Raw genomic sequence first — 22,764 nt, 5'->3', positions numbered from 1 at the left:
AATTCATAGCTTGGTCTAAAATATTGCACCAGATAATGATAGGTTGGATATGTTTGTATTACCTGGAACAATTATGGTTTAATGAAGAGCCAGCAAAGGAATTGGGGGAGAGGGGGGGCTCTGAAACAAAACTGGCTCTAGATAGCAGAAGTGACTAGAGATAATTCATAGCCAAAAATAAAAGAGTTCCTTACCCGCTTAAAAAAAAAGTATACAATGGATTAGGAAAGCATTATAGAAATGTAAGGAAAAATATCAGATCTGCTCTGCAATATTTGTGCAATAGAATTCTTTGTCAGTGTGACCATTCATTCATTCATTCATTTATAAATTCTGACTGCCTTCAGAGACACAAGTTTCTCTCTTACTATCTAGCTTTCTGTAACCTAGTTTCACAAGAGGATTTAAAACACAACTCCCTTTATTCCTAACCACTAGTCAGGTTTGTTGGAGTTGATGGAAGTCTGAGATAGAAAAAAAAATTACAAAGGAGCCCAGTTTGGGGAAGCCTGATCTAAATCCTGAGGTCCTCAGTTGATTGCTCAAAGTATGAAATAGTACCACAGTACTCTTTGCTGAATTTCAAACAGCCCTGTAAAAAGAGTTGGTTTTAATAAAAGAAAATAGGGGATAAAATAAAACTGGCTTCAGCCACTGAACAGCTGCTTTTTCCTTGCCCTAATGGAGCAATAACCATTTCTTCAACTAAGGAGAATCCAGAAAAAGGAATTTACCCTTATGAGAATCACTTTCATATTCCCCCCCCCCAGCAGCAGTGCAGTTTAAAAAAAAAAAGGAGGGGGGACTCACTGACAAATGGGTCAAAGGACCACAACAAACCTATTGTGGTGTTCCAGCAGCCTGCGGAGCTGGCAGCGGAGTCAGTCAGTGAGGAGGCTGGGGAGGAACATGGGCCAGTCCTGGAGTCTAGGGGAGGTTTGGATGAAGGCTCTGCGTCGAAGGCAGAGATGGGGCTAGAGCTATCTGGGAGTTATGCATGGACTCCGGAGCCTCCAGAGTCAGACATCATAGAGGCAGAGGAACAGGAGGAGCCTGTTACTACTGCACACATGCACAGAGCTGCCAGAAGGCAAGAACAGTTAAAACTAAAGGGATGACTCGGGAGTAAGGCCTGGAGATGATTGGCCCCTCCCATAAGGCTTAAAAGAGGAGCAAAGGCTTGTGGACCCTTTGCAGGAAAACAACATTGTTAATTCTGTTCCCAGTCGGCATTTCTGTTTGATTCTGGATTCTGTGTGTCTTTGCCAAGTAAGTCTGTGGCAGAGTGTCAAGAGAGATAAAGGTTGGTGATTATCCTGAAGGACTTTTCCGGAAGGACTTTTTGTAACTAATTGGGACTCAGCTGTGAATGAACATAATTCACAGCTGTTGCAATAAAAGAGGTTTTTGGGACTGCTCTGGGACTACTCTGAGTCATAAACAAGCCTACAAAGAAGGTCAAAAAATGGTTTGAGGGCAAGATGTTCTCCATTGCAGAGGTAGTGGCAGAAAAGCTGTCTTTCTCAATTTTTTTTAAATTGATGGGGTCTGTAGCATTTTTTCCCTGTCTGAAGGAGTGTGATGGGGTGAAGCCAAATCTATAGGTATGCCATGTAAGATTTTATAGGTAATAACACTTTGAATTGGACTGGAAGCAAACTGGCTCCCAGTGCAACTTGTGGAACAAAGGTCTTATATATGCCCTTCTTTAGGCACTTAGTATGGCTCATGTGGCTCCATTTTACACCAGCTGAGGCTTCCAGATACTTTTCAAGGGTAGCCCCATACACAATGTTTTGCAATAGTCCAATTGGGAGATGACCAGGGCATGAGTAACCAAGCAGAGGGCTTTCCTGCCCAGGAAGGGATGTGACTGTCATACAATTCAAACTTGGGCAAAGGCCTTCTGGCCACAGTTGCCACCTGCTCTTCAAGCAGGAGCTGTAAGTCCAAGAGGACCCCCCAAGTTATATACCTGGTCTGAGGTAGTACAACCCTATCCAGGACCAAAATTGATAAACTCCTAGATAGGGGCCTATCCATAGGGGCCTATCCACTGCTACTCTGTCTTACTAGATTTCAGTTGAAGTGTGTTGTTCCCCTTCTAGACTCCCACAGTCTCCTGGCACCATAAAAGGGTGTCCACTGCATCATCCACTTCAGCTGGGATAGAAATATATAGCTGGGTATCATCAGCTTATTGGTGATACTTTGTCCTATGGTGATAGATGATCTTGCCCAGCAGTTTCATGTTGATATTAAAAAGGAAACACACTGAGCCCTGTGGTACCCCATAAAGGAGGGGCTGTGAGTAGGACCTCTTGATCCCTTTAGCCCAAATTGGGACCAGTCTTGGAAGTAGGAGGTGAACCAGCAAAAAACTGTACTGCCCTCCCCCAATTCTTAAATCGACCTAAAAGGACACCATGGTTGATAGTATCAAAAGCCACTAACAGATTAAGAAGAGCAAGAATGGATGTGACCAATGGAATTTTGGTCCTGTAGCTGGGTCAGAAACCTGACTGAAAAGGATCCAGATGTAGAACGTGGCTTATAGATTAGACAAGAAGCACAAAAGCAAAACAGGTGTTATAAAGGCAGAGTTAAATCAAGACAAAGTGCAAAAACAAAACAAAACACCAATTTTTGCTGTTACATTACAAAGGCACCATCATGATATTGATAAAAGCTTAAAGAAAATTAAACATTAAGAACAATTGGCCTGAGCTGAGCAAGAAGATGCACAAGGGAATTCTGACTTATGACTGAAACTATGGTTTTAATTAGGCCCTGCTGTAGTGTACAAGGAACTATTAAAATCAACAGAAAGACTGTGAACACTCATTTAACATTTTATGAAATGTTTCCAGAGTTTTCTTTTTCTGCGGGAGGAGGAGAAGAATACAGGAAATGACTTAGTGTTAGTATTAAATCCAAATGCCTAAGGATTCTGGAGCATAGAGTTATTTATTATGCCACAGACTTTAAACTTGCATTTGAGCATTAAAAATCAAAGTAAAGTGAAAGTTTAATTTTAAACAGCTCAACCTCCCTCCCCAAATTGCATGCAGTATAGAGTAAATGAAATTAACAAATAAGATAATAAATAAACTTAATAGCAGGAGATAAAATTTTAAGTAAATCCACAGGCACTAAATTTAAGCAAGTATTGTCAAGAATATATTCTTTTAATTATCATGAAGGCCAGCCAACAACTTATGATTAAGAAATATGCATTTTTCACAAAAAGGAGTGACAAAAGAAATGTTTCTCTTCTTAAACTTACATCCTTTAGCAGAGAACCAAAAATTGGAGCTCAGATGCTGATTTTAAAGATCAGCAGAAGTTCCACTGTTGTTAATTTAAATACTGGAAAACCTCAAAAGTCTACACAAGGCTCCATTCTTGCCACTCACTAGTTCAGAGGATCACAGCTTATTACTTGGAAATAAAAAATCATGAACTTGCTAATTGGTCTCAGGGTATAGAAGACTTCAAGTGAAGTAGCAATCTTTCCTTTGTTTAAATTCTTATTATATATGACTGGAAGTTAAGAATGGCAATGTCCAGCCCAAACTTGGCTGTAAGACCACAAAGCATGACTCCTATGCTATAAAATGCTGAAACTTTAGTTTCATCTTGTGAAAATCTCTCAGTGACATCAGAGCATCTTGATTATAAAAAGAATTCTAGAAATGCCTGCATGAATCCATTATATTTTAGCTCATTCAATTTGCCTTGTTTTCATTTTGCATCAAGTATTGTTATTTTAGATACTACATAAAAATATTCACATTTTTGTATCTATTTCTCCTAAAATTCATTTTTGTTCCAATTTATAATATTGCAAGATAGTTGCATCATTTTCATAAGATTCAGGGTACAACTTAATGGTTTTGTGCGAGTCACAAGGCTGTCTGTTGACTTGGCCAATTAAAAATACTTAATATGATTGATTATCTGCTGAGGCCATATCACAGCTAATCTAATGAGAAACAAAAAAAAATATTTTGGGGAACAAACCATATGTTGGGCAGGTTTTGATGAGACAGCTTAAAATAAGCAGCTGATGAACCATAACTAGCAAATGTTTGTAAAATTAATCCCATTTTTCTTTAAATTAATTCTGTAATATATTTTTCTACTTCACAATTTCTACTTAATAGTAGTTTATAAAATAAGTACTATTTTCCAGTACTTATTTTAATTCCAGATTTTTAAAATGGTTTTTCAATATATTAAGCTATTTTTGTCAAAGCCTTTGCATTATCTAAGTACAACAATATATTAATACCATATTATTGTTATTTAAAAGTTGGTTTCAAAGAATTTTGACATCGTTACTCCTTGGTTTTATTCATCTGTCCAATGTAATGAAATAAAAACTCAAAAAATTGCTATTTTAACAATTGGTAAAAACATTTTTAATGGCAGCAAAGAACAATTAGGCATCTTGAAGAAGCAAAGATCCTACATACCTATGCAAGAAAAAAAAAACTCTTTAAATCCCTGTAATTCCACAAATCCATCAGATTGTATTTATGTTCTCACCTGCTGGGTAGCGTTCTATAACCGGCCAGTTGTCCACCTGTAATGTGGCATTACCACCACTTCTTGTAAAACGTACTACATGGTATTTCCCATCATTAATGATTGCGTTGACTTCTTCAATTGCGATATCATCTGTTCCAACATTAAATTTAACACCAATTTTTCCTTGGTGCTGTGAAGAAAAGCCAGAAATAATGGAAGATATTAGTAGTTATTTTTAAAAATTGCTCTACACATTGAGTTGCAGTGCTTTATCTAGTTTACCCTTTGAAAGGATACTTTCTCCTCAGTTTTAATCTTTAGAAGGATAGCATAGGTAACATCGATCTTCCTCAAAAGTTCTATTCAATTTTCTTCCCTCCTACTATTGTCAATTTCTTTCTAGAAGTGATCCCTGAAGGGCAAGGGAAGAAATTACATGAGCACTGTTAAAGAAATCTGCTCAAATTGACTTTTTCTTCCCTCCCTATGGGAATAATCCTAGAACTGTAATTTTATTGTTAAGTAACAAATATCCCAAATAAAATCCAGGAACCAACAGAATGATCAACATTAGAATTCTCAATCAGTATTTCATTGTAGTATTGTCCTGAGTGGATAATATGGCTCAGGCAGACACTGCTCTATATCACAGCTAGAAGATAGACGTTATTCAATGTAGCAAATGGAAATTTACCAACCACGTGAACTAAGGAAAGAACAGTCCCTAATCTGAAACATCAGGAAGGACAAACTGATTTCAGCTCTAATTAGACCCACTTCCCATAAAATTGTAGTAGTAATAGTAGCAATTAGGTAGTTTTATCTATTCAAAGCATTGCCACATCTCTCAGGCAACAATCCATTCCAAATATTCTTATCTATTTTAATTATTATGAAAAAAAGAATGCATAACTCGGAATTTACTGCTTAATGGAATAGCTTGCTGTGTTCATTTAAAAAATACAGACTAAAGCAATTATTGATTTTTGTTTCCATCAAAGACAAGCAAAATGCTCTTTTTCTGAATAATCATTCTGATAAAACTAAGGGTAGAAAGGAGCAAACTGAAAAGTGAGAAGAAAAAAGGAGACCAGTGGTGATAATAATAGTTAACAGTAGGATAACTGAATACATAAATTTAACTGCTGCACCGTTTGAAAAGATCCCAGGTTCAAAAACAAATAGAAAATCACTTATTTGAGAATTTAGTATTTCTTTTTCTCCTGATTTTTTTTATTATACAATTTTGTATCACTTTTTATACTAGATTTCAGATCTATATTGAGAAATTTCCTCAAAGAAGCATTAACAACGTCAGTGCTTCCTACCAGCAGCCTTAATTATAAGATTAGGCCAAAGATAGGGATGTGCATGTTTGACTATATCCCTTAGTTAAACATAACACTATTTAAAGGATCTGTAGATTTGTTGGGTAGATTGCATAGACTTCCTTATCATATACAGATGTCTTGCAGCCACAGAGCACAGCTAGAATTATCCCCAGGGAGATAGGCTAAGTTCAGAACCACTACCTTGCCTCGGGGTTTAACTTGAGAACAACTGGAAAGAGCCTGAGGTGTTTATGAGAATTTTCATTGACCTGGAATATATAATATTAGGCTGTAATAGGGGTCACCCATTCTTCCTTCGTGAGTGGGAAAAAAATAATTTAAAAGAAAAGACATTTTAAAACCTGTTTAGGAAAGATGACAGAAAAAAACCAACCAATTTTTTTCTAGGTAAACAAATTCCAAGGCAAAATTTTTTGAGATTGTGGATTCTTCTAAACTGTTTCAGCAACTGAAGTGACAAATTGTGCAATTCATGTGTTTTAATCACCCTCTTACTCTGCTATTCATTTTCATCAGAAAACGTAAAACAAACAAACAAAAAATGTAATTGCTCTGGCACTGTAAGCAATCATCCCTTTTCACGAATTATTAAATATTTAAGAACTTCCCCAGAGGCATGTGACTATAAAATACATATACTTTATTCAACTTTTTCTGCTCCAAAATCAATGCTTTTGAAATCCATCCAATTTTGATGATGCTCTTTTATTTCAGTATTCATCCATGTCTTTCCTACTTGCTTCCACTTGCTCCTATATAACATTTTATAAACAGAAAAAAAAAAAGAAGCAAAACACCTTTAAAAAATTAAGCAGGTGCATGCAAATTATAGTAACTAGATGCATTTACATGCTTTATGTGGCAGAACTCAGTACTTCAAAAAAAAACAAAAACAAAAACCTGGCAACACAAAGAATAATATTGAATATTACAGGAAGATTAAAAAATGCACATGAATGCAAGAGAGCAGAAAACATGGAAACTTTTTTTCTCTGGCCCAGTTTTCATTTATTTGTCACCATATGATTCTGACAATGCAAAACCGTATGTCAATGTAACCATTCTATGGTCAGTCCTTTATAAGCATGTGCTAGAACTGTAGCCATATTAACCATTTAGTGATTATATACTGATCACAATGGCATAATTCTGTTATGTAGATAATCTGATTGACTATACAATAAAAGTGTCAATAGAAGTCTCCTATGATTTGATTTCTGTTATCTCTTCTCCTGCACTGAACTAGAAAGGTAGGAATAAAATTGCCAAAGCTGTCTGGACAACAGCTAACTCCTTTAAACTTTCTGTATTACAGCTACAATGCCCCAAAAAAGGGAGTATCTCCAGGTTACTTAAGGATATATTCCAGTGGTGGAATTCAATTTTTTTACTATTGGTTCTGTGGGCATGGCTTGGTGGGCGTGGCAGGGGAAAGATACTGCAAAATCTCCATTCCCACCCCACTCCAGGGGAAGGATACTGCAAAATCTCCATTCCCACCCCACTCCAGGGGAAGGATACTGCAAAATCCCCATTCTCTCCCAACTCATGGGGGAAGGCTATTGCAAAATCTCCATTCCCACCCCACTCTGGGGCTAGCCAGAGGTGGTATTTGCCGGTTCTCTGAACTACTCAAAATTTCCACTAGTGTTGTGGTCCGCTGGCAGCCTGTGGAGCTGGCAGCTGAGTCGGACTGTGAAGAGGTTGGGGGGAACATGGCCAGTCCTGGAGTCTGGGGAAGGTTCGGACGAGGGCTCTGCATTGGAGGCAGAGAAAGGGCCATCTGGGAAGTACATGCTGCCTCCGGAGCCTCCAGAGTCAGACCTCAGCGAGGCATAGAAACAGGGGAAGTCTGTTCCCATGTGCACATGCGCAGAGCTGCCAGAAGGCAAGAACAGTTAAAACAAAAGGGACAACTCGGGAGTAGGGCTTGGAGATGATTGGACCCTCCCATAAAACTTAAAAGAGGAGCAAAGGCATGTGGACCTTTGCAGGAAGCAACATTGTTAATTCTGTTCAGTTTAAAGTCTGAAGCTCTGTTTGATTCTGGATTCTGTGTGGCTTTGCCAATTAGATCTTTAGCAGGAGATAAAGATGGGTGATTATCAGCCTTATCCTGAAAGATTCTTTACAACTATTTGGGACTCATCTGTGAATGAACAGAATTCACAGCTGTTGCAATAAAAGAGGTTTTTGGGACTACTTGTGTGTTTTACTGACTGAGGAAGCCTATGTCAGAACAGCTACCGGTTCTCCAGAACCTTTCAGAACCTGCTGAATAGCACCCCTGATATATTCTCTTTCATTGACACCGTGAGACAAAACATTACCTCAATTCTCAGTGCTCAAAGCATTATCAGGTGGAGGGCTCTTTCAGAGCCTGTATGAGATCAGATAAATGTATGCTTCAGAAGTAAATTTTAACCCAAATATTTCTTTAGGAAAGTTGAGAATTTTAGAGGATGTTTTTGAATCAGAGGTGGTATTCAGCCGGTTCGCACCGGTTCAGTTGAACCATTGGCGGAAATTTGACCAAGTTTGCTAAACCGGTAGTGATGGCCAGCTGGCCATGCCCCTGAACCTGGCCACGCCCCTGGTCACTGCTCACTCACCCTGCCCACCATGTTCATTGCCGCCATGTTCTGTACACACGCATCTCAATGCAAGTCCAATAGGATGCGCATGTGTGAAGAACATGGCGGTGATGGCAGCAGCTTTTTCCTCCGGTACTTTTGGGTGGCCTGCGGCCTGGGAGGCTTCTTTGCCAGCCACCTTCCAGCAGTGGCGCTTGGCTGGGGGCTGTTGAAAACTCTGGTCAGCTTGCCTTCTGGACTCTGGGCCAGCCGCTGTGGAAGTTAAGCAACCCGAACAAAGAGGCAGTGGTGGGGGAGGAAGCAGGGCTAGGGCCGGGACCACTAAAGGAGGGGAAATGGGAGAAACTGGCAAAGGGAGGGCAGGGGTAGATAGGTGGAAATTCCAAAAATTTTCCTACCTTTTCCTATGGGTGTGGCTAGGTGGGGGAGTCATGTGACTGAGTGGACATGGGCATGAGTGACGTCAAGTTGGCCATGCCCACTCAGTCACATGTCCCCCCACCTAGCCACACCCACCAAACCGGTAGCAAATTTTTTTGAAACCCACCACTGTTTTGAATGTCTTAATGTGCAGCAAGTTACAACAGAACCTACTACCTTTGAATAGATGTTATTTTGCCATCCTGCCTACCCTATCTTTGCACAGGAGCCCACCCTAACTGAAATCAGGGATTCAAAATTCACAAGGACTAGGATTTTCACTTGTGTTGGGCTCTCCCAAGGCTAAAATTTTAGGCTAAAATGTGAGTGGTACCACATTTTATTGTAAAGTGTTGTATTAAACTTTGAAGAGAAGAGCAACCCCAAATGTAATTAAAACATCTTATTTTTTATGCTTTCTTTAGAAAATATATATATATGTATGATTAATTATGGATAAGAGAATGTACATTTACAATATGTGTATAAGAAATAAAAATTCAAAAAATTCAAAAAAAAAAAGAAGAGAACTTTAAAAACCCTCAACAAAAAATTATGTTAATATTGCCACTGCTTCTGTAGTCAGATTACATTAGAATTTATAATACAATTCAATATCAAGATTGTTTAACATCAAAGCTCTCTCTTTGTAATGTGTTTTAAAAGAGATTTACTTATCTAGTCAAGAACTATCATTGAAAGACTGTAAGAAGTTCTACAACTGATAGTTCAGTTATCATTTAAAGCCATTCAGTTTTGGCTTAGGGTAACAACAGAGTTACCGTTATATGGAAATCTCATTAAAATTTGCATGTAAAAAACAGTACAAGTAGAGGTAGGATCCAGGAAGCAGTATTCTGTTTTGGTACTTTCCTTCTGGAATGTGATCCAAAATTACTTTTAATTACAGAAATGCTACTTTAATGAACCAAAGAGGGCCTGGAACTCTATTATGTTCCTTCAATATTAAGAACAAAGGAGAATATCTTCCCTTTTGGTGAGAAAATCCAAGTAGCCCAAAATATACTTGTTATGTAAAAATACATGAAAAACAAGTCTAAAGTAGATGGCCAGATGGGATGTACTGATCAAATGTATCACTGCTATTTTTTCTTCTAATCAAGAAAATGTAAAAGGGTTTGACTTTAAAACATTCCAATTACAGAATGATCATTTTGAATCTCCTTATTTTGGAGGAGGGTGGGGGGACTTGCCTATTTTGAAAGTTCTGACCTGCAACTGGCCTACTGTTTGGCGAGTTGTGATTTGATAAGCCTTTTTCCAAACTCCCCCCCCCCCCCCAAATCTAATCAATACAAAGTGTGTCTTTGCTGCAAGGAAGGTTTGGATCCAGAGAGTGAAGTGTTGAAGACAAAACTGCATTTAAGTACTTGGTCACGTGTGGAAGTGTTCTACCTGTCTGCCTGTTTAAGTTACAACCATTTGATCTTAATTAACTAAGAAGGAATTAACATGGAAGGTGGATTTTATATATGTAGTTCTTTATGTGGCAGACATTAATGCAAAGGTTTATGTATGTGCACATTTGGTTCCTCATACACGTGTTGCTAATACTGCTTATGTTGTAAAGGCACAGATTTCCAAAACAATGTTGATTTAGAGTGGTTTGTAGAGTTTGGTATGTATTAATATGCTCTATGCAAGTTCTGGTGCCTTATTGATACTAAGTAAAGCATAAGATACTAAATTTCTAGGATTTATTTAAGATGTAGAAATTCTATTGGAATATTTTATATACTGTAGCTTTGATATGCACAATTCTCTATGCGTGTTCCAAGGATGGCAAATAACAAAATGTGCATTGTGAAGTACAAACACCACTCTTTTTGTACTTGTGTTACAATGTTATGTGCAAGTCACAAAGTACTTTTTTATCATTTTGATGAAATTTCAGCTTGCCACAAGATACCCTAGGGATATTGTTGTGCCTTGTTTTAATGTTATTCATATAGTTAAGAAACACCATCCCCTTTTATATGCAGCCAGGGGCTATTCATATGTCCAAGCAGAAGGATCAGTAATGAGCACCCTAGTTGCTTTGTGCCTAGCAGGCAGGTTAAAAGAAAAGAGCCAAATGTGTTGCATGATATTGCTAAGTAGGTAAGGAAGCAGTGCCTAGAGATAAAAAAAAAATGGCTAAGAAAATGATTTTTAAAAAAGGAACATAAAGAAAACCATCACAGAAGTGGAAGTACAATTTGTGCCTGCCTACTTATTTGTCTTCTGGCTTGGAGAGGCATCACTGAAAGTAATATGAAAGAAATGGGTTCTTTTACTCTACATTATGCAACCAGGTTCTCTAGGGAAGGTTGAAGGAAAGAGAAGATGAGAATGAAGAGCAGCAAAGTAGATGGACTCAGTTACAGGAATATGAGTGCACCCTTGAAGACCCGAAAGACAAGGTTAGGGACAGTTTTCATACAGAAAATCTACCTCTATAGTTGCTGTGAGTTAGCACCAATGTGATAACACCAATGATAGATGCATTTGTTTATGTCCTTTGGAATTTTTAATGACAGATGCATTCAAAGGGTAAAATGATGAGCAAAATAGTTTCTAAGAAAACACAAAAAGTCCATATTTTAAAACAGTATATTAAGCTCCCTTTGGCAAAACATGAAAAGGAAAGGTAATTGAAAGCTAATATGCCTTGTCTTTTCTGCTGCCACAGTTCACTTACTTAGAAGGAAGAAAATGGACAAGGTAGGCTAAGGACTGTAGAAATTAGTAGTGGACCTTTTCTTCCCCCTGCAAACAGCAATTCAGCAAGATCTGTGCTTTCACTGTGAAAATGTCCCTGAATATTTAACATTAACAATCAGTTCAGTAGAATTGTGTAATATTTGGGAGCTAGGAATAGCATTCCTTTCTGACTAACTTCCAGGTTAGCACTTCTAATGAGGAACCTACTGTATCTATGGAAGTCCTAATTCAAGGAAGCAGTTTTCTCTGAAAGTTGCTGTTAAGCATGTCATTTGAGTTCATTGAGGACATAACTGTGAGCTCTCTAGCTCCTTCTTGACTGTGAGAAAATGCAATAGTTCAATTCCAGAACTGCTAAGTTCTTGCTGTAACTCTGGCCATGGGTAACTACTCACACTAAGTATGGGTCACATTCATATCCCTTTCATTTATACTCTATGTTGTACACTCATCATCATCATCATCATCATCATCATCATCATCACCACCATCATCAATCATTATCATATTCATCATCACCTCCTCTTGAGAAAAGAGAATCCTATATTTTCCCACTGGTTGTTATTCCAATACTCTGGTTTTCACTCGATAGTTAGCTCTTCAGTTATGTAAAACCCAGGAGTTCTCCCATATTGCTCTTAAATCATGAGTGAAGACACTTTAAGCAACCTCAGAAACGATGAAGATACTGCTACTGATAAGTGGATATCTTCCTATGAGAAATTATCAGAGAATTTCTCCTCTGTAGAAATTTAGAAAAACTGTCTTAACCCAGAATTTTTTAAAAAGTATTTCAATAGGCAATTTGTGTCTAGCTCTACATGTGATACACACAATATTTCCATTCTATTACCTAACATGTATACACTAAATACATTCACCTATGATTTTCTTTTGCACATAACCATAGAAAACATGCCTTCCATGCATTCTTGTGAATTCAAATTTATCCTACGTTTAGTGACATTTAAACAGTGTGATTGTAATGCAGATATAAATCACAGCAAAAGATACTGAAATAAGGAATATTTCACACATTTAAAAGGTATTAAACAGACAGAAATAAACACTGGTGACAAGAAAAATACTGATTCTATCACTCAAGTAGTAAACCCTTTTATATCTTTACAATTATTACATTGCATTATTACTCTTTTTCTTTTATAATGGGATCTCTGCCTGGAAAACGGATGAAGTGCTTCAAATGTGCTTTTTATGGCTCTGAATGATCATAGCCACTGATTTGAGACAGTTAATGGCCCTCCTATAATATCTTCTTTCTCATGTAATAAATGAATTATTTAGACAGTTTATGAACCAAATCTTTTCCCATGAAAATTGGGATTTTTTTAAAAAAAGAACTGCTGATGTCTGCTGCTTGAGGCAATGAACTCTAGTAGCCCAATGCTAGGGCTATTTTTAGGTTATCTAATACTAAAGATATTTGGATCCCAGGAGTTTATCATAAATATCACAATTATTCTAAGACAGTCTTGAAAATTTTGAGGTCTTAATAAAGCCCACTCTAAATATCAGTTCCAGATTTTACAATTTTAACTGAAATATGATGTGGACAATTAGTAGCTTTATAAAATCAAGCAAGGAACAATGGATGCCATTTTGTCTAAACCTCTACTCAGTGTAGTATGTACACAGACATATATAGGCATATATGGGGAATAGAAGGGGTATTTATCAAATTTGTAGACAGCACCAAACTGGCAGGAATAGGCAACACTTCAGGAGATAGACTCAAGATACAGAAGATCTCAACAGACTTGAACACTGGGCCCTATCTAACAAAATAAAGTTCAATGGTGAAAAAAGTAAGGTTCTACATTTAGGCAAGAAAAACAAAAAAACCAAATGTACAGATATAGAATAGGTGGGAGCTTGTTCAATAGTGGTATCTTTGTGAAGGATCTTAGAGTCCTAGTGAACAAGCATTTAAATATGAGCCAGTAGTTTGTGGCAGCAGCCAGAAAAAGCCAACACAATCCTAGGTTGTATTAACAGACAGATAACATCAAGATCATGTGAAGTATTAGTACCGTTCTATAAAGTCTTAGTAACACCACACTTAGAATACTACATCTGGTTTTGGTTGCTATATTATGCAAAAGATACAGAGACTCTGGAAAGAGTGCAGAAAATGGCAACAAAGATGATTAGGAGGCTGGAATCTAAAACATGAAGAATGGTTGAAGGAATTGGGTTTGTCTAGTGAAAAGAAGGACGGGGCGACATGATAGCAGTGTCCAATATTTGAGAGCTGCCACAAAGAAGAGGGGATCAACCTATTTTCCAAAGCACCGGAAGGCAAGACAAGAAACAATGGATGGAAACTAATCAAGGAGAGATGCAACCTAGAACTAAAAAGAACTTTCCTAACATTGAGAACAATTAACCAGTGGAATAGCTTGCTTTTAGAAATTGTGGGTGCTCCATCACTGGAGGTTTTTAAGAAGAGACTGGACAGCTATTTGTCTGGAATGGTATAAGGTCTCCTGCTTGAGCACAGGGCTGGACTAGAAGACCTCCAGGTTCCCTTCCAACTTTGTTATTCTGCTATTCTGTTATCTTGGACCCTGCAGATTTATCAGATTTGGTTTCTTATTTTCCAGACTAATTTTTCCCATTTCCACATTGGTAAACTAAATGGTATAAAAAGAATGCTCAAAAGATTTTTCTTTGTCTTTAAAATACATATTTTAAACACATTTTAAATAAACAGGTACACATACATTGCAAATAGTAATAAATACAGAAAAGTGTAGATGTTGAATTGAATTCTAATTCACATATAGGTCAGGAACATGCAATCTGTAGAAATAAGGTAAGTGAAATGAGGGTGGCTATAAACTACCTGGTGATCCATGAAGATCTGATGAACTGCACCTGGCATCATGTTTCAAAACATTGCATCAAGCTGCTCCAAGGCAGTGTTTTGAGGCAGCACTTCTAATCCAAAGTGATTATACACACACATAGGAAAAAAAATCCAGATCTGAAGTTGTTAAATGGGAATAATGGATTTCAATAAAGGGACTTGAGTTTTAACAAGTGTAGTGGTTTGATCTTAATTAATTCTTAAGTCTCACCTCCTACCCTTTGAATACTCAATGTAAACCTTTGCCATTTGATTAGGAAACTGCCCATTTCTTATTTCTTTATGACTGAAATGCGAAACATCACACTTCAGCTACCTTCTTGGTTAGTTCAGGCATGGACTCTAAACTACATTTCTAACGAAATTGAAAATTTAAGTTCCAAATTTTGGAGAAAAAAAGAAAAAAGCCAGAGATAGAAATTTGAAATACAATATAGCTGAAGAATCCTGCCAAATATCTCAGATTTACATGAGCACTGATCAATATTATTATGGAGTATATGAGCACTGTTTCTTTTTTGCCCTCAGCGAAAGAAAATAAACCCTGTGGATATTCCCATGGGTCCAGGGTATAGCAGGTCATAACATCATTCTGCCGACACTGATGGCTTGCATGAATTACTAAATTGCAATTTGGGCCTTGATAAATCATTAACATTAATGTTTCTCCATAGGCAACTGTAATTTGGATAGGGAAAAAAAGCGAGCTTATCAATGGTGCACCCAGTTTTCTTAGAAATGACATTAAAGATGACTGCAAAATAATATATGTAAGTAAGAATCCTTCCAAAAGAAGCCTCAAGGAAAATTTATAGTTAAATAGTCGTGGAAACCAGTTTTTTTTTCTTTTCTTTTCTGCACCTGAAGCCTCTTTTGCTGCAACATTGCACAGAAGGAAAGTGAAATTGGTAGAGATAAAATTATATTACGGTCACTGCCATTAGTAAGATCTCCCCATACTTAATGTATTTTGTCAAATTCACCTCCATTTTTGCTACTGTAAAAGACGTTGTTCAAAGAAGTATGGAATTTTTCCCAGTTGCAAGAAAGTCCACTTTCAATGCTGCTTAATTTAAAATACCAATAGGTATTTGCAATAGACTTGCAACAGGAGTCATATATCAAATAGGCCTGGCTACCCCTGGGAGCAGGAAACATCCATTGTTCTGCAACCTGCCCAATACAGAACTACAAGACCATTGCCTTGTTAGGCATCTGGCAGTTCACAGTATATAATGAGAAGTTTGCTTTTGATCCCATGAGGCATAAACTATGCAGGACTATTTCATATGGATGGTGGAAATAAGAAACTTTCTGACTTCAGAAAGCAGAGAAGTTTATGCTCTTTACTGACATTCCTAAAAATAGGCCATATTTGGCATTTGACACTGACACTCCACCCCTTCTCTCCTGCTGGTTTTACTTTAGAACTTGTTAAATACAACAGTGACAAGATATACTTGAGACATAATAAGAGCATGTTTCTGCCTATTCAGATTGTTCTTAACTTATGACCACAACTGTCACCAGAATTTCTATCAAAAAGTGATGCAGTCATAAAGCAGAATGTCACATGACCGCATTGCTTAGCAATGGCAATCCTAACACTTCCTGTTGAGGTAGGTCACCAAATTCCACTGGTTGTTACTTGAGGATCCAGCCCAATCCAAGCCATTCTGAGCCCAAACCCAAGCCTCAGTAATGTAAGTCCCCCTGTTCACCTTTACCTCCCCACTCTATTTCTGCCCTTTTGGTCACTCTGCATTCTACCATGTGGGACATCCTGCTTGCCATATTGCAATTCAGGGGCTTCTTAGCATGCCATGGCTCCTTGAACCCTCAGTTGCCACAGGCCAGGCCAGCAGTGCAAAGCCACTGTGCCCCAAGAAGCCCCAGATGCCACATCAGCATGACACAAAGCAGCAGTGCCCCAGGAAGTCCCAGTCACTCCATCAACACAGTATAAAGCTGGAGCTAGCCTGGGAAACCTCAGTTACTCCAGATGTCACACCAGCCCAGTGTCAGCTGCACCTACCCTTGCCATCTTGTACTCTTAGGTCCCGCTGAGTTGCAACCAACCATTCCAGCTGGTGTCTTACTTCTGCTGATAATGAGATGTGCCACCCTGGCCTTCATAAGGAAGTTGTTAGCTATGTGAGGTCATCTTCTCCAACTCTCACAAGGAAACCACCATGTATGACTAGAGAAGAAAGACTCATGTGGCCAATAGCTGCCTCACAAAGGACCAGGTTGGACATCTTGGTCAATTGCAGGAGCAAGAAGATATCAAAGGTCAGTTAGGGTGGCAGGAACAATAAAGTGCAGAGGATCAAAAAAGGCACAGAGACGACTTCCGGTTTGCTGCTTGTCCCTGCTGGACACTCCTTCGGGATTGTCGAACCCACTGCCTGTAAGAGCCGCCTTTTTCAGCGGAATGGCGGCTCGAAAAAACTCCATTTCCATTAGGAAACGGAGATAGAGCCGGCTGGGGTGGGTAGAGTCCTCTGCCTAATCCCAAAAGTTTTTTATTTACTTTTGGGAGGGAGCGGAAGAGACTCCCCGTATCCCCAGCCGATGCTCCGGGCTCTGGGAAATCTCTGCTACACGCAGAGCTAGGGGGCAAAAGCAAGCCTGTAAATCTGTCAAATAAATTAATTAAAGAAGATATGAGTTGGACCTCTGATCCTGAAGCGCAAGTATTCTTTTTATTCTATTTTGCCTAAGAAGTGAAGTGAAGGGAAAAAAAAGTTTTTTTTTTAAAATGGCGATTGCTGCTGCGGCTTGAAGAGAGGCTGAAAGGGAAACTCCTTCCGTTTTCAATTACAAAGTAGCGGAATGAATATTTTTGGCTGTAACTGAGGCAAAATCTCACTCTCACTTCTGTTTTTTTTTTTCTCCTTGAGGATCTGATATTGATCTTGGTTGGAAAAAAGTTTTTTTTTTTCTCTCTTTTCCAGTAAATTTTGTCTGCGTGGAAAAATGGCACTGAGACTTATAAAACTAGACAAACAGGCAGTGGGGGGGGGATTCCCCCATTAATAAATTACATCAACAAGTTTTAACTCTCCAGTCTCAGAAACCTGACTTTAATATAATAGAATTTCTTCTTGAGGAGATTGTAAGAAGGGATGAGATTGTGAATCAGCAACTTGAAAAATTTAAGTTGGAAATCAAAGAAATTGGTGAATTGGTGAAATCTAAGTTTGGCTTTTTGGATCGAAAGATTCTAAAAGTAGCTAAAGGCTTAGCAGACTTTATGACTCAGTTGGAAGCAAATACTAACTCTAAAATGAAAGAAACTGAGGAGAATTTGGATGACAAGATCCAAAAAATTAAAAAGGATTTGGTAAACATTCAGGATAATAGTTCAGAAGACAAACTTAAAATGGAGGCTGATCAAAAGTCTGTTAATGAAGAAAATGTACAATGTACAAATGTACAACAGAGGATTGAAAGAGAAGTTTTAATGATCCAATACAATTTTACAGAATATGCAATTAGACTGAGAGGTTTGCAGGAAGATGACAGAGATGATTTAAGGAAGATATCCTCTGAAATTCTGGCTGGGATTTTAAAGGTTCAACCTGATGAAGTGTTTTGCAGGATTGACAGAATTTATAGAATAAACTCCTGGTTGGCAAAACAAAGGCAATTGCCTAGAGATGTGGTGATTTATTTTACAGACAAAGAAATTAGAAATAATATTGTCCAGAATTCTTATGATTCTGCTTTGCAATTTCGTGGAAGAAAGATTTGGATTTTTAAGGAACTCCCGCCCAAGATGTTAATGGAGAGGAAGAAATTTGGTTTTCTAGTGAATGAGTTAAAAAAAAGGAATATTCTATTTAGGTGGGACGTCCCAGTTGGTTTAATATTGAGATACCAAGGAGTAAGATACCAACTGAATACTGTCGAAAAAGCGGAAGAATTTTATCAAAAAATTTTAAAAATAAATTTAACATCTTTAGGCATAATACAGGACAAGCAAAAGGAGTTGGAAATAAAGGGAAAACATCAAATTACAGAGGCTGTGGTAGATAAACTGTCTTTGGACTCTTTGGATACCCCAGCTGGACTGTCTATAAATTTGAGAGCAGTGTCATTTGATTCTAATGTGATGAACTATCAACTTACAGACAAGTGCGCAAATCAATTAGTTGATATACAAGTGATGGAAAAGACATATGAGATAATAAAACAAAACCAACAAGATCAATCTACAAAGCAGAATGACAACCGAACAGTTGATACACAACTTGTAGGAAGGAAATCTGGATGGAAATGCAACCCGCAAAAGAAAAAGAAAAGAAACAGATCTCGTAGAAATAGTAGTTTCTAAACCAAGCAACAGTGAAGCCAGGGATTTTAAAAAAAATAAATGAATATGTGAAAAGATATTGGAGGCGAATTATTGTTTAACACTATCTTGAGGAAAGTGGCAGATCTCTGCAATGCCGTGATTTTGGGATGTGGAAAGAGCCTTATACTGTTGGATTTGAACTATCTATTTTGGATTTCTTTTACCGATAAATATATTATATCTATTTTGAGTTACAAGGCAAGAGAGTCATGCTGGGGCATGCAGAAGATCTGGCTGTTACCCACTAAGATGATGGGGATTTATAATCCTGATGAAAACCACAATTACAACTATATGGAATATAATTATAATGTCACTCGGGTGGTTGTTTTTACTTTTATATATACATGAGGATATTCATTATTGATGGGGGCAGAAGATGACTGAAGATTTTGAATAAACTGTTGCAGCAGGATGCTATGTTACCCTATTATGGATGACGGATTTAATAATCTAGTGGAAAGACATCAAAGAAGATACTAAATGAATTATAAACTTAAAGTTATTGTCTTTTCTTTTTTTTATAAAATGGAATGTATATATAGACATATGTATATTTTAGCAGAGTGGGCAGTGGATTATATTTAGAATTGTAGTGCATGGTAATCTTGCAGGAAACTGGGTTGAAATAGGTTAGTTTAGTGATTGATTAGTTTAAGAAAAAGGATTTTTAAGTTATATATTTCGGGGAGTGGAAGAATTGGATAGAACTGAATAAATGTTAAATTTGGAGAAGGCTGCTTTGAAATGTTAAATTAATATATATAAAAGTAAAGGTTATGTTGTTGTAATAATAATAATATTTTATAAGTTTGGGGGAGGAGAAAAAGGGTAGATTGTGAAAAGCGGAGAAAAGCGGAGTTATAAGAATACTATGCTAAGGGTCAGTATTTTGAGGAGTGAGTAAGGGTATGGTAAAATATTATGTAATTAATTATGAATTAGTTTATTGTTGTGAAGAAGAAGTCACAGGGGGGGATGGGTGGTGAGGGGGGGTTAGGGAAGAAGGGAGGAAAAGGGGGAAAAACTTGTATTTGAAAAACTCTTTCAATAAAAAAAAAAAAAAAAAAGGCACAGATGAGGGAGAGATAGGTGGGTGGGTGAAGCTTAAGCGTCCGTGTGGCTGTAAGTGTGGGTGGACAGCCAAGCGCCCAAATTGTTATCACATGGCCGTGGTATGCTGCTATAGCCATAATTTCAGGAACCAGTTCCTTTGTTCAGCATCACTGTAAATTTGAATTATCATTGAATGAATGGTAGTAAATTGACAACAATTGTACATGGATACATTTCTCTTTTCTTCAAATCTTGTCAAATTCAAACAAACTACTTGACAATTTCCCTGTGCATTCCAGTGAGCTATGAGTGCCAACCCATCAGCATAAAAACCAGGTATTTTTGATCATGCTTTACAGCAGGGAAGGTAAAAATAAATAAATACATAAATACCCCAGAACAAAGCAGACTGAATGATCAAATAAAAATTGTCTGGGCTGCAAATCCAACTGAAAGCAGGCAAAAACAAGAAGAAAAGATTGTTGATGTGTTTTGCTTCTACACCCTTCCTAGTTAGGGCTACTGCTAAAATCCAGTAATAGATTGGGATATCAAATATTGATTAACCTCAGGCAAATAAAAGAAGGAAATAATAATCCAATTTCTCAAATGTGTCAAAGTGAGACTGTCTGAAAAGGAAACAACTTTTCAAGTGTTGTGGCCAATGTTGCACATGCCCTTTCTAAAGCAATTATTTTCCAACACTCTATTTAAACCTAGACTTCGATAGATGAAAAAGCTTTCAAGTCCATAGCATTACAAGGTAACAGATATGGGCTTATATTATAATTGTGCTCTTCAGTACAAAAAAGAAACACATGCAGCTATCAGAACAAGAAATGGAAAATCAAGGGGCAGACTTCTTCCTTAACTCTTGCCATAAATGATTGCTTTCTTCACCAAAGAATGTGTGTGTGTGGTATGTATGTGTGAGAGAGAGGGGGGAGGGAGGGAGGGAGAGATTTCAGATATATTTCAATCTCAATTACAATCTGGTAATACACATTTACTACTTCTGTGAAAGCCAAACCAGTTTATGGCCATTGTGCCTAGGTTGTACTACTGGTATTCTTTTTTTAAAAAGTTTAGATTAAAATGCTAAGAGCTAATACAAATTAAAAGGAATAAAAATATAAAGTGCAGAAAAGAAAGAAAAAGAATAGAATAGAATAGAATAGAATAGAATAGAATAGAATAGAATAGAATAGAATAGAACGAATATAGTAAATAGTAAGAAAAAGATATAAAGATATGACTTCTCTCTTCAAGAATATACAATTTTAGTAATTTATCACCTTCTCCTAAAGTACAACAAAGGACATCTTCTCATAGCTCATCTTTTCAAATATCTTTAAACAGATCTTTAAAGCCTTATTGTTCAGTCCTGGTCAGCAAATGTTCATTTAGGATTATTAGAGATAACAACATATCTATTTCAATCTTGATCAAATAAACCAACTTTATATTGTTTCTTTTTTTCCTTCTAACAGTCTTTATATTTAATTCATTCAAATATTGTAGCATTTGATTTTTCTTCATTTCTTCTTTATCCTATCGCACAGAGTTCTTTAAAGCTTTAACAAGCTCTTTGTAAATCCAAGAGGAAACAATTATCCAAGTCATTCTTTTGATATTCTGAGGACAAGGAAAATTCTTCTCCATTAAACATCTCCTTTATTGTTCTATAGTCATAATTGATGCTGAGTGTCATGCAGATAATGAGCTTGTGCCTCTAGTCAGGGGAGTGAAAAATTGAGGACAAAGCCCAAAATGCATATCACCCTAATTATGACAGGAAGAAGTAAGTCTACCACTTGCACAATTTCCTATTCTCTTCCTATTCTCCCAAATGACAGGGATTTTATTTTAGAACTGAATCAACAATAGTCCAATTTCTAAAATCAAATTCAAGAACACAATATAATTTCTCTTAAAATAGATATTCATAAAACACTTTTATTCTTAAAATAGATTTAAAGCTAAATATTTATTTATTTATTTATGTTTATTACATTCTTATGCCGCCCACGTTCCATGTAAGGTGACTCATATTAAAATTCCAGTAATGTTAGAACTGCAAGCAAGGAAGCAAAGGTGGATGGAGAATGGAATTCAAAATGTTTATTTTCCAAATGGTCTGAAAGATTGACTTTCCAAAGGAAAATGTAAAATATATTTGAATTTCATGCTCAGTAGCACTCAGCCAAATATATAGCATTTCTCAACTCCATTCTTTCTTCTCAAGAAAGGAATATACTGAAATATTTTCTACCATTTTTGAGATGGCTATTCCTCCTTTCACATGCTCTAGAATTATTTTTAGTCACTGTGGAGCATGATTGATATTGAACAAGGAACCAGGCTCTAAGAGTGATGGATGGTTAAGAAATATGAAAAATTAATTAATTAATTAATTAATTCTGATTAAAGAGAGATGGGAAACTGATAAAGAATGCCGTGTACTAGGAGAATGTTAATGAGTGTTAATGAATGTTAAAGTTCCCCTCAATTTCTCTTCCAACCAATAGAGAATGGAATGTTTGCTTGGTATTAAACCTCTCATTTGTAACCAGGATGTAACAAGTTCTCAACCCCAGCGGTGTCAATTTTGTGGCTTCTACCACAAATTTTGCTTGTTTTTTTGCTTTTTAATTAAAATGATAAAGATTTTACAATGGGCCTATTAGATACATGTTCTTTGACTTAGCCAACATGACCATTTCTCATAGAGAAATCAAAGAGGCCATTAAATTTTATTTTGGGAATTATATTCTGATCTCCAAAGTAAAAATACTATAGGAAGAAAAGGTAAGAACATGCAGCATCAGCACATTT

At 37.0% G+C, this 22,764-nt stretch overlaps 1 protein-coding gene across 19 annotated transcripts in view; it reads right to left on the bottom strand.

The window, feature by feature from the left end:
* The window catches only part of NRXN1 (neurexin 1), a 952,284-nt gene that overhangs the window by 159,000 nt on the left and 770,520 nt on the right, over positions 1-22,764 (bottom strand). For all 19 annotated transcript variants that reach the window (XM_070932260.1, XM_070932263.1, XM_070932252.1 and 16 more), the window contains one exon: positions 4,552-4,723. In XM_070932260.1, coding sequence (XP_070788361.1) covers positions 4,552-4,723 — 172 coding nt within the window. The remainder of the gene's footprint in view (positions 1-4,551; positions 4,724-22,764) is intronic.

Source organism: Pituophis catenifer, unplaced genomic scaffold, assembly GCF_029215685.1.
Source record: "Pituophis catenifer annectens isolate HBS135680 unplaced genomic scaffold, rPitCat1.0.hap2 SCAF_1, whole genome shotgun sequence".
NCBI classification, from domain to species: domain Eukaryota; kingdom Metazoa; phylum Chordata; class Lepidosauria; order Squamata; family Colubridae; genus Pituophis; species Pituophis catenifer.
The sequence above is the reverse complement of the archived record's forward strand: the minus strand, read 5'-3'. Positions and strand labels throughout refer to the sequence as shown.